Consider the following 13,635-nt stretch of genomic DNA (forward strand, 5'->3'; position numbering starts at 1 on the left):
AGTCAGGAGAGAACAAAGTGGATAAAGCTTATGAGACAGGAGTACCAGAGAGGACACGGACAGAGGGAGAGTTCTGGAGATGTAGGGAGAGAACTCCTTGAGTATTCAGCAGAACACTAACCAGCCTGTGAGGAAACTGCCCAGCGTGGGTAAAGATGTACCCAGAAGATTAGATGTAAGTCTCTGGTGCCGACATGGGGTCTAGAATATTACTCGTTACTGACTCCAATCAACATGGGAAAACGTTTTGCTATTATAGATTTGGCTAATATGTTATATTCAGACCATACTTCAACAGCCTTCAAGACAGTTTGCCTTCACTTTTGAAGAGACACAGTAAACACAGAGTCTCTCAACAGCCCTGTCATCGTACACAATCTTTGTAGGCAAGATATTAACCACAATCAACTTTCTCCAGGATCACAGATGTGACATGACAGTATTTTGATGGTGTCTTCCTCTGAGTAGATTCATTTGAGCCATTCGTTCAGGAAATACAAATGTTCACAAAAGAGTTAAAGAAAAAAAAGGAAGGGGGTTGATCACTGGCCCACACACAGTTCAAGGCCTGTCTTCTCAGTTAAATTTCTGGGAATTATTAGGTGAGCCATGGGGTGCTCCACCACTGACACTGTCAGGAAAAACTACTGACCTTCTCAGCACCACAAGGTTAAAATAAGCCCAACATCTTTTTGGGTTCTGGAAGCAATATGTTTCTCATTTACAAATTTTACTTAAGCCCATTTACATTGTTACTCAAAAATTGGCCCACTTTGAATGAGGCTCCCCACAGGCAAAGTATCTATAATACGTCCAAATTGCAATACACAAGGCACTCCCATTAGTCTTCCCTAGTCTCTTTTCATCATAGAGGCTTCAGCAACTTCTCATGACTTTTCGAGTCTCTGAATACATCCTCAACAGCTCCCCTCTTTAAACATTTCATGATTTACATGATGTCACTACAGTTCTTCTTAGTAAATATGAGCAACCATAATTTTCCAATGGCCGCATTATTATTGCTTAAATAAACTCTATTTTATTCCATACAAAGGCATTAATTCATATGTAGGAATTTTAAATAAATTTTTAAAAATTCTTCAAGTGAGTAATTTGATTATAATGCAGAATCTTAAAATGCAGTGTTTTTCTTAACATATCAAGAGGGCAAATCAGCTACTGCAACTTCCTCTAACAGTGCAAGAACCCATAAATAACCAGTATCCTTTTTAAAAAACCAAGTCAGTTATGGATATGTGTTAGATTGGCAAAATAAAATTCCATTCTTTGCATTTTTAATCTTGATTACAGCTGATTATCTCTATTCTTAAAACACTGTTAAATTACCTTTAATACTACAGATTTTCTGTAATCTTTCTTTCCTCTGCCGATTTAGTACCTTAAAAGATGTTACTAGGGTTATGGCTAGACTATACGCTAGTGACTTTAAGAATCAGTTGGCTTCCCAATCTAACAACACAAATATCCAAACCTTGCATGGTTTAGTTAATTACAAAACACACACACACACATTTATATACTCAAATATTTTTCACATAACTAGTGATATTTAAAAACATTGAGGAGAAACTTACTTGTACAATTAGGCAAAGTTCCAGACCATGTTCCATTAGCTGTGCACTGTCTAACTGAAGGCCCAGAAAGGACATATCCTTCCATGCAGGAATAAATGACTGAGCTGGAAAACGTTGTTCCATCAATCCGAAAGACTTTTCCATTAGCTGTCGTGCCTGGGTTACCACACTGTACAGCTATAAAAGAAAATGGTTAAGAGTATATGCAAAAGTAGTATTTAATTACAAATCCTCTCACAAAATTTAATGACTAAATGATTCAAATTATCCAAAGGAGATATAAAATCCTCTAAAGTATCATTAAATTATTTTACAAGTGTCCGAAACTCAAGGATGAATTTATTTTGATTTTATTAGTTTAATTTCTGGGAAGAAAATCATATAATAGCTATTTTTAAAAAAGTCTTTTGTTAGTAGCTTTGGTAAAAACTTTACAAAGTAATTACTTGAGAGTATTGTCTTTGGGTACCACAAAATCTTTCAAAGAAAGATTGTAAGAATCTCTGCCTAAAGAAGCAACTCATGTAAAATTGGGAGATATGTAGCAATGAGATGCAACAGAGATTCATTATAAGTATACTTCTAAGATGACAGATATAAAATAAACAATTTAAATATTATAAGCATCCATGTATATTTTTATTTATATAAGTATATAACTGATTTGCATTAAAACTTTATAATCTCTCTTTATGGACCAAGGCATAGAAAAAATAAACTAAGTAAAAACAAAGTAACTAAATTCTAGAAATGGTTTTCAACAGATCCTAAACGGGAGTCACAAACACAAACGCCTTATATGATTAACTGTTCTGTATTATGCTTAACTATTCGCCATCAACACCATAAGTGAATTTTTTAAATATCTTAGCAAGCCTATGTCAAATGTAATACTAAATTTTGTTATAAGAATGCATTTTAGTGCTTTAGAGGTATCTTGACAAATACGAAGTGTAATTACAGTTTCAGAAAGTAACATCTATATCACTCACTGTTTCTTACATATTTAATTTTCCCTATCATTTGTAGTGGTGTTGTATGTTTGTGTGTAGACAGGAAACTTACACGTTTTATACATATACAAAATCAAACTCTAGGTAATATTTTCAGCAGAACCTATGATACAGGATACATTTTTACTTCTGTTGTTAAGAGTCATTACCCTCTCTTAGATTTCATTAGTACCTGACTAAAATAACAATCTTATCATACTCATTTGCTGCGTATCATGACAAATAGCCTTGACACAACCCAAGAAGGATTTGAAAAGTATCGTCTTTGTTTTAAAATGTCATGTAATTTGCATTTTGAAAGAGGGACACGGGCTCAGTCAATATTTTGCACAATAAAACTCAAGAACTTCGGTAGTCAGGGTGGTTTCCAGAAATGGACAAATCACACTGTCACTCCTGTTCTCTTGTCTCTAAGTCCTCTACACCTAAAACACAGATTTCTCTTATCCAGAATGTTATTTGAATTAAACACAAGTAAAATTAACTTAAAATGAAAAAAGGTAAGTCCATCATCTATCACGAGTGAGGGCTGAGGGCTATGAAGACACAGCAAAGAGAAGCAGCAACTGATTTGCCTCTGTAATATTGACATTTGGGGGAAACACAGGGTTTATTGTTGCCTATGAACACAACCCCATTTATGTTTCATTCTAGCTGACAAAGCCATCTCTCCCAGAAGGAGACATTTTCAATTGACCTAACCTAATGTAAATGATAGTTAACATTCATTGAGCACTTATTATGTAATAGGCAGTTTTCCAGTATTATATAACCTTACAACAATGCCATGAGTTGAAATTAATGTCGCCACCATTTCTTGATAGAGAACTGAGGCACAGAGACATAAAGTAACTTGCTCAAGGTCACACAGCTAGTTAATGGCAGATTGTCATTTAGTACAAATTCCCAAGGATGATTCTGATAGCATGTGAGAGTATTAGATCTTATTCAGGCTAGTCAATGAATGGTTTAAATATCATATATTTTTGTCAATTGATTATTTTTTGTCAGATAAGAGTATTCTATATGTTTGCCTTTCTTTTGTTGCTAGAGATAATTTTTATTTTAAAATTACTATACCATTTTTTCTCTTTATCAAGGTTTAAGTAGCCATTTCTAAAAAGGCAAAAAATAAATGAAAGTAAAAGGAAGAAATTAAAGATCACTTATAAATTCACCACTAAGAGACAACACTTGATAAAATATTTACATATATACTTATATGAATATGTATATAGAAATATACATAAATATATAATCATATTGACATTTGCTTCAAGCATTGTGTTAAGCACAGAATAAACAATAGTGAAATATTACTGTTTTTGAAAATAGAACTGTGCTATACAAGCTGATTTATAATCTTATTTTTCTTACTTAACATTATGATTAGGGCATCTTTCTTTTATAAAGTTTAGTAACTGGATAGTTTTTCATTGTATATATATTCATCATGTACCTAACCAATCTTCTGTTGATAAACATGAAATTTAGTTAGTTCCTCTATCACTTTTGCCTATAATATACTCTAGATTACATATACAACTGTGTACACTGGTCCTATGTTTAAGATAAATTTCTTAAAGTGGAATTTCTGGATAATTTTAAATTTTGGAAAATTTTTTTCGAAGAATATACAGAGTTACTCAAGGTATTATAACAATACGCACTTGTTATCAATAGTGGAAAAGTTTGCTTGTTTTCACACATCCTCTCTACCACCATGTGTTGTCATTTTTAAAAATCTTAGTTTGTCAAAAGATGCCATATTTTTTAAATTTACATTTTTCTATGTATTAAATTAAGATATTTTAACACATTTATTTGATATTGTTATTTTCCCATGTGTTTTATCCATCACATTCTTGGAAAGCTTTTATATTTTATTGTAAATTGCTAAACTAATGTGACATTACAAAACATTTGGAATAAAGAGAATAAAAATAAAAATTTCACAACGCTGTTGTATTATCGTTTTTTGTATACTGCCTTTTACACTATCTTTCAAATGAATTTCACTTCCCATGATTTTATTGAGTACATAATTTTAAATCTTATTTTTTAAGTAAATTTTATATGGTTTACATTTTTTCATGTGGCTTCATGGTCTTTATTCTATATCTAATTGACCATACAGTATTACATCATATAAATATAACATTGGTTATTTAACAGTTTTCCTAGTGTTGTCAAATGGTTTCCAGTTGTTGCTAGTTACAATCAATTAGAAATAAAACATTGAACATTTATGATTGTGTGTTTTCTTTAATATTTTTATCTTCTGTAGGAAAATAAAATCCTCAAAAGTGGAGTCAATAAATCAAAAACTATATATATCCTAAGAATATATATGCATTTTGGTCACATTACTTTAAATATATTATAACAATTAAAAAACCTCTAGAAATGTTTTAAAATCCTAGTTTTGCTGCACATACACCAGAATTTCATATTAAAAAAGGTGAAAAATGACGTTTTGATATTTAATTATAATTTTCTTATTGGTAGTTATGTAGAATTTTTTTCTATAGGTTACAATACTTTTTGCTCTTTTGTATTCTCTTGTTCATTTCCTCTGTCCATTTATCTACTAGAATCTGTTTTTCTAAATGATTCATATGAGCTCCACTTACAAGAAAAATATTAATTCTGTTATATTTGCTATAACTCCTAGTTCATTTTATCCATACTATGCATACTAACCAAATAAAGTCAGCACGAGGTTGCATTTCATTTAAAAAATATTTTGTGCTTCAGCTGAACAAGGGGATGCCTTAGATATCACCCATGCAATGGACAACATCATTATAGAAACTTTGCCTTTGGAAAATAAGTTTGAAAAATAAAGTGAACAGTTCAGTCTTACTTACCATCTTTTGCTCAACAACTTTGTTTCTCAACTCACTTCCATACAGCATCTGAGTTGCAACTCTCTCTTAATTAAGATTATTAAATTTGGTCCACTTAAAAAAAGAGAGCTATCTTTCCTAGAATATGGCTACTAATTTTAAACATAATAGAAAGTTTCTGAAATACAATCAATCAAAAAACTGTCAAGAAGGTTCTATTGGGAATTACTTCCTATTTATAAAACCAATACATTTGGTATAACATCAAGTAAGTTTTATAAATACCTTGGCAAGTTTAGTTTTTGCACTAACGTCATCTTAAAAAGAACAATTTAAATTATAAGAACAATTTTCCAGTAACATTTCATTTTCTAGCCAATCTTGCAAAGATTTAATTATGCTAACTCTGAGTCTGTCAGAAATTAATAATTTTACTCAAACATCCAAAATTTTACAAACTCTAGTTAGTAGCAATTGTACTCTATAAAGAAAAATCTCATTTATATTTAAGCATCTTTCTATGTTTTTCCATTTCTTCTTGTTATTGCCATCAAGTCTATTCCACCTCTTAGCGACCCTGTGTACTGCAGAGTGGAACCTTGCCCAATCCTTTTGCGCCATCCTCTTATCTTCCAGTTATATCAGACAGTGCTCCACTGCTATTCATAGGGTTTTCATGGCCAATTTTTTCAGAAATAGGTGGCCATGTCCTTCTTCCTAATCTGTCTTAGTCTGGAAGCTCTGCTGAAACCTGTCCACCATGGGTGACCCTGCTGGTATTTGAAATACTGGTGGCATAGCTTTCAGCATCACAGTAACCCACAGCCACCACAGTATGGCAACTGACAGACAGGTGGTGTGGTTCCCTCACCAGGAAACAAACCTGAGCTTCCGTGGTGAGAGCTCGGAATCTTAACCACTAGATGACCATTTCTCCAAACCTCAAAACTAACACAGATCTTGAGGTAATGTAAGAACAACCCATTTTTTTCTCCAATAGTGTCTACAACATAGAACATTGTGATAAGTGGGGGAAAATAAACATTTTTAACAAGTATTTTTAAGTTTTCCAATCCAGATGTATGCTATGATTGAACAATGTTTGTATATAAATGACCCATGAGAGATATTTTTTATGATTACTACCTATCATAGTTCTCTTACAGGATAGTGCAAGTAAAACTGGAATAATACTGCTTTTATTCCATGGCTGGGGACAGAAGAACTGGTAGGAGTAATTTCAGTAGTAATCAACTGAATTTGGATACACACTAAGTTCCAGCACTTTAAATATATTCAGTTTCTGCTTGAGATTACCTTTGCATTCTGGTTGCCTTCCAGTCCAACTGCCGTTGGCTAAACATGTTCTTTCTTCTGAACCATGAAGGATATAACCAGTATCACAAGCAAAACGTACAGAACTTTTGGTTCTGAAATCACTTTCCTGTCTAGAACCATGACCGGGAGTACCAGGATCCCCACATGTACCAGTAGCATCACCTGCAATTCAGTACAGTTCACGTTTATTTATTTCAATAAACATTTACTATGTTCATGATTTAGTCCAACATTCTTGGAGGCATTTGTTTTTGTGCATACTGTGTTTTAACATGGTAAGTTAGCTGGGTAAAATTGTAACTCAAACTTCCCATCTGTTTCCCATCATAAGAAAAAGCCTAAATGAAAAAGAAAATAGTTGCAGAGTATGATGTTATTTTCCATATCAGTGATATTTGGACCTATTAAATAGGTTAAGAGATTTTATTAGTATTTCCAGAACCTTGTTAATGACCAAGTTAATGGAAAATTTATAACTGACAGTACTATGGGATCAAATGAAAAAGGATTTATAAAACTAAAATTAAAACACTGGATTTGGTAATTTGCATGTTTCCCTCTCTGAATTTCCTAATTACTGAAAATCTCTTTTTTGTTAGAATTGTGGTGTGCTGAAAAATGTAAATGTTACAATATAGTATTTCCTATAGCCTAAAATTTCATCTCCTAATTTTTTCCTACCCATGACCATTGACCAAAGACAAATGAACTCCATACTTCTCATATAAGAAAATATTTTTAAAAATTGTAAACAACCAACCACTAGAAACTCTGACTTCAGTTTTTAATAAGGACTTTATTCATGACTAGGTAGGTGTTCATGTTTTGATTTTAGTGTTAAGGATTTACTCAGTCCCTTTATCATTTCTTAAATAATTCCAATGAGAGTTGCTATAGTATTAGTATATATTAAAGAGAGAGAAAGAGAAACAGAGAGAGCGAGAGAAAGTTGAATACATAAGCATTGAAAATGTTCTCTGTCTGTCTAGATGCCTTTTTTGACATGCTGTCTGTATTTGGAATCCTTATTTACACCTCATCATTTTCATGTGATATAATAGCAATGACCACACAAAACTTTAAGATTAGTATTTTGCTTTTGAATATCTGTGTACAATATTTTTTTCTTGCAATTCAGTAGCAGTTTCCTAATACATTGGGGTGTATGTGTGTAAGTTTATGAGTTTTTATGTATAATCAGTCATCTGAGTGAGTTTATTAACTATGAGTTGCTCCAAAATAAGAGTTTTAATTATTAAAATCGGTTTTATAGTCACATTAAAAAATGATAGTTTTTTAGATCTATAGATTAAATTTGAAGTCCCAGGCAGTGACTTCACAGGAATTAACCACCAGTTACAAGGACATTACGAAGTAAGTAAACATTTCAGAATCTTTATATCTAAAAGGAAAACAATGTAAAACCATTCCTAATAAGTCATCAGCATGATCTGCACAGAGGTAAAATAATATAAAGGTAATGGACAATCTATAAATAAAAAATGGAAAAATAAGCACCAATATCTGGTTGAAGGGTAGAAGTAAGTAGAATGAGTAATATCAAACAGGGAGACATGGCAGATCTAAAACGTAAATGACATTTTTGAAGAAAAGCTGTAGTTTAAACAGCTCAAAAAATATTTATCAACTGCTCTGTGAACAAATTATTAATTAAAAATAACCTTAACATTCACTTAGATAACTCTATTGGGGTGATAGAGACTCAGGAGTTATTTTTTGTTGCCTATTAATAACAAAGAAAGTTAGGATAAATACCTTTCATAAAACTTGGCTTAGTTTAATTTAAAACACTCAGGGCTTTATTTTAAAAATACATTATTAAGTAATCAATTGCTTAGAAATCTTAATAGAACCGAATTCTAGCAGAAAATCGCTGATATAACATTGCCTTCTGGGGAAAATTATATTTGGTATCTGCTAAACTGGAATAGTTTCTTAAATTTGAGTGGGTCACCATTTTAATGAATAAAAATGCTTTACACAGAGCAGCATCTTAAAACCACTGAATTCTTTACATTAGCCACAATAAAGTTCAAAACATATACCTGTAATTTACAATCTGAAAGACAAGTATTAATTTGTGCTCTGAATTTATATTACCTTAAGAAGTATTTCAATAAATGTACCAACGTTACAGCTTCTGTCATGAGATTTTAAAAAGAGAATTGTATCATTTTTTCTCTTTAGATTGTTTTGTATATATTTCCTAATAATAAAAACACTAATAATGTAATTGCCAATATACATTGTTTAGTTTTCCAAGTGGTACCTGAACAATGAGGTTGTGATCCACTCCAATGGCCATTTAATTGGCAAGTCCTTGATGGCTGGCCTAGAAGGGTCCGCTTTCCTGTGCAGGAATAGTGAACAGTGGACCCAAAGGTATACTTCTCACCAGACAGGACTGCATTAGGAGGAACTCCAGGGTGTCCACAGTCAATCACTACAATACATAATTATTGAATATAAAATTTTTTTATATCTCCTATCGAACAACCTGCACCAGCTTTTTATAAAATAAATCAGAAGTAAATTATCTGCTCAAATATTTACAACCGCCAGAAATTAAACATCTATGTGAAAGTTGACTTTTAAAAAATAAAATGGAAGTTGCGGTTATAGGAGCGATTCTGTTAACCCACTCACCCTGAGCATGAGTTTAACAGGAACATGGTAACTGGTCATAAATGACTGAGTGAGTATAAGTATGTACAGGGGTGGTGAGTGTGTGTTCATATGTATACGTGCATGGGTTTGAAATACGTATGTGCCTGAACAAGGATGCTTAAGTTATGGAGAGGAGTAACAGGGATTGGCTGAAAAAGGACATAAGATGCCATACAGTATTCAAAATGAGCCCCTGCAGAAATTAAATGGGAAGAAATTTGAGGATAAAGGAGAGGGAAGGAAGATGGACATTCCCTCTCAGATTGTGACACACAATCTAATACATAGTATAGAATAATCCCATTCCAGGCCATTAATGAATAAATTACACTGTACAAAGAGAATACTCAGTGGCTTGTTAACCAAAAAATTGTTAAGCATAGCAGAATCAGATGTCAATACACTGTAGAATTTTCTTTATAACTTAGAGGTAGCTTGAGAACTTACTGTGTGCCCCCTTTTTGGTGGAACTTGGAAAAATATTGAGTGCAACATGACTCTAGAGTATTAAATAGCACACCAGGGGGCATAAACTTAATAAACCCTTGAGTACTTGGCACCCTACCAGGAAGTGGTATAGGAAATAAAGAAAGTTGAGGCTATATGAGAGCTAAGAAAATCTGAAGAAGATTACACGTCCTACAAAAGATTTTTAACTTTAATGTTATAGCCACACAAGGCCAAAGAAGTGAATTGGTCAAACTATTAGACCAGTCAGTCTACAAAAAGAAGTCAAATACATTTTAAGCAAGGGATCAACAACTAACTTAACAATCTGCAGATCATCTGAAATTTAACCGACACTGCATGAGGTTTTGTTTCTTCATTAGCGCAAGAATGTCACAAAATTTTCAAAAACTCCTACCTCGTGAACATAAAATGCCTCTAAGTAAAATGTGATCATAAAATAATTTTATAATTTAGAAAATTAGTATAACTAAAATGGCTTGCACAGTGATTTCTTGACGTGCTACTCCTTCGATCTATGAAGTTCTTCTCTTTCCTAACGTGTAAGATTCATCAACTCTTTGAGATGTGGCTATGTTGAGACTTATCAATTGATTGAATTGATAAAAATTAACGTTCACTTTTCTATGTACTCACATATTTTTTATTTATTCTGTTAAATTATTTTCTCACTATACATGTTAACTATTTTCACATCTGCTCTAATTTATCTTATTATATTTTACAACTCCAACACAACATATAACAAAATGCACTCATTAAATGTTCACTACTTTGAAAGAACATGTGTACTAACACTTACTGCATTCATATGTATCTGTATATGATAAATAATTAAGATCAATAAGTTTTAAATAACACTTTTGTCTAAATTCTAAACTATTCTGAAACCCTGGTGGCTGTTTACATTAAGACTAATATTGCCTTAAATAAAATCTGAAATATTAGTAAAAAAGAAAATCAAAATGCAATTGCCTCTTATTGTATGGTAATATCATAGATATGATATGAAAGATGCCTGCTTTTCATATTCTCTCTGCTCTATCATAGTTCAAAATCAAAGAATGATAGAGAGATGTTCATCACATTAGCAATGATAAAAACGGCATTTGGGCACTGAATTGGCAGAATATAGGGAAGCGTAGTTTCAAAACAGTAAAACAATAAAATGAATAAAATTAAAAGATAACTAAAATAATAATTAAAGATAAAATCCTTCTGATACACAGCTCTAGATATTCTGTGAGATACTAAACATCTGTGTTGTTTCCATGGAATTTTCTCAAGGAAGAATTCACATTATCTACTTACTGATACATTCTGGTAAAGGTTTGTCCCACTGTCCATTTGGTTGACATATCAAAACTGAAGATCCAAATAAGAAATATCCAGGATTGCAGTCATAGAATACCACAGTGCCATAAGTGAAATTTCCATGTTCTATTTTACTTTCTCTTTTGGAATTGGCTGGAATTCCAGGATCAGAACAGTTCACCACTAAACAAATGACAAACGATAAACTTTGAAAGGTATGTTTGGAATTACATATATATATATATACATATATATATATATATATACACACACACACACACAGACACACATAGATTTCAATTAGAAATTTATAAATTTAGTTTCAAAGGTAAATTTAATCAAACAAACCAAAGATTCTAGGAACAAAATCAATACATGGGCTATCTAGATAATGAAGTGAAATCTGTGTGGTTGAAAATACAGAAAAAAGGAAAGCGTTTTTGCGAAAATATTTTGAACACTAGCAACTCCATAAGTACTATCCTGAGTACAGAGATAAAGAATGATACCTTTTAAGGTATAGTTAAGCCATAAAAATGGTAGAAAAGTAATAATTTGAATGTATTTTATCAGACAGTATGAAACACATCATACTTCTTTGCAAAATGGAAAACACCAAAAAATTCTCTTTAATCTGTTTCTATAGAGAAAAAAATAAATAAATCCCCGGTGCAAGTATCATGGTAATTCAGGTCTCAAACATAGTTTTTCCAAAAATATGAAGACGATAAATACCAAAGGTAAGTTCCATTAATTATGAAGCAAATCACAGAGAAAAGTGATCTTAATGACTTTTTACTTGCAGCCATAAAATAGGTTCAAGATAATAAATATAAGCAGTTGAAATAAAGCCTGCCAGTTTTAACTTTTTAAAAAATAAGTTAAAAATTAAGGGGAAAAAAAACGTTGCTAATAAGATGACATCAACATTAAATCTTTTTGTTTTGTTAGTTGAAAACTCTCTACCGTTCTGCCGAAGCTGTTTCAAACGTTATCATCGATGACTATGCAGACACATTATTACCATGCTCTAAGCTGATACAGTCAGACTTTTACCTTTGCATACTGGAGGAGGATGGCTCCACTGTCTGTTGGCCTGGCACTGTGCCTTTGTTGGCCCTTGCATAAGATACCCAATATTGCAAGAGAATGTTACCACATCATTAAAGTTGAATCCATTTCCACTTGTTCTTCCATAAATTGGACTACCAGGGTGACCACAGCTAACAGCTAATAGCAATGGGTAGGGGGAGGGAATAAGCACAAAACAGAATATTTGGTTATCAGTTATAACATGACAATGATACTTAATCATTTCAAACAATGTAGAAAGAAGTCCACTTTTATGCTAAAATATATTTAAAGTACTTTACTAATGCAAAGGAGCAGTTTAGAATGCCAAAACAGTCTAATATAATAGAAACATTATGTTAGAAAATAGACAATTATTGTGATAATTTTACGCAAGTGGTGCAGAGATGTTTAAAAATTTCATGGTATGTTTTCATTCTCTATTTTTTTAGAGAAGAATACTGAAATTCAAGAAAATCTGGGAACGACTGAAGTTCATGCCACTAGTCAGTAGCAAAAAGAAACGAAACAAGTGATTTTCCTTTTCTAGATAAGCTTAAGAATTGAAGACACTTGGAGGCAGTTTTTTGTATTTAATTTTGAAATAGTTTATATTAATATTATTTATGCTAGCAATTTTTATGAATAATAGATTGATAAGCAAAGGTGTGCTTGAAGAATAATTTAATGTGACTACGTAATATGAACAACAAAAAATGATGTGCGATGTTGTATTAGAATGCTCCTTAATATCTTGAGATAACAATATTTTTTACATTCTCTTAACTTATCAATCTTACTGGTTTATTTTCTTAACAATTGATGTTTGATAATCTAGCACAATTTTGGAAATAGTGGTATCAATTAGATGAATTATTTAAATCCTTTTACTGTTGGAGCTCTATTCTAGATTTATGTAGTGCTGGCTTTTCTTGAACACTCTGTATTTCTATGAACTGTTTTATTGCATCATCTCACTCTATTAATAGAGCACCTCTAATAACCGTACTTCATAATCGGGCACAGTGAAAGACCACGGTCACTTTTAGTACTTTTGAAACGACCCCAGAGCAATTATTTTTCAGTATATTGTTAATGTCAACTACTCATTTGGAAATTTAACTGCATCTTATTCTTGTTAAAATTTTCAATAAACTAGTTTTACCCCAAGGACTAATTTTCATTTATAGTCTGAATTATTCAACAAGAAAAAGAGTGGTGTTAGTTGGCTAGGCTTGAATATAAATGAAAGGGGGAAAATATCCAAGACAGATCTATGCACAATATTGCTGCCTTTAA

The 13,635-nt window shown here is 32.0% G+C and overlaps 1 protein-coding gene across 7 annotated transcripts in view; it reads right to left on the minus strand.

The window, feature by feature from the left end:
• Positions 1-13,635, minus strand: part of CSMD3 (CUB and Sushi multiple domains 3) — a 1,186,048-nt gene that overhangs the window by 52,335 nt on the left and 1,120,078 nt on the right. For all 7 annotated transcript variants that reach the window (XM_070221725.1, XM_001915960.5, XM_070221729.1 and 4 more), the window contains 5 exons: positions 12,322-12,495; positions 11,263-11,448; positions 9,086-9,259; positions 6,775-6,957; positions 1,596-1,772 (listed from right to left, as the gene is read on the minus strand). In XM_070221725.1, the coding sequence (XP_070077826.1) occupies positions 1,596-1,772; positions 6,775-6,957; positions 9,086-9,259; positions 11,263-11,448; positions 12,322-12,495 (894 nt within the window). The remainder of the gene's footprint in view (positions 1-1,595; positions 1,773-6,774; positions 6,958-9,085; positions 9,260-11,262; positions 11,449-12,321; positions 12,496-13,635) is intronic.

This window comes from Equus caballus, chromosome 9, assembly GCF_041296265.1.
Source record: "Equus caballus isolate H_3958 breed thoroughbred chromosome 9, TB-T2T, whole genome shotgun sequence".
NCBI classification, from domain to species: Eukaryota; Metazoa; Chordata; class Mammalia; order Perissodactyla; family Equidae; genus Equus; species Equus caballus.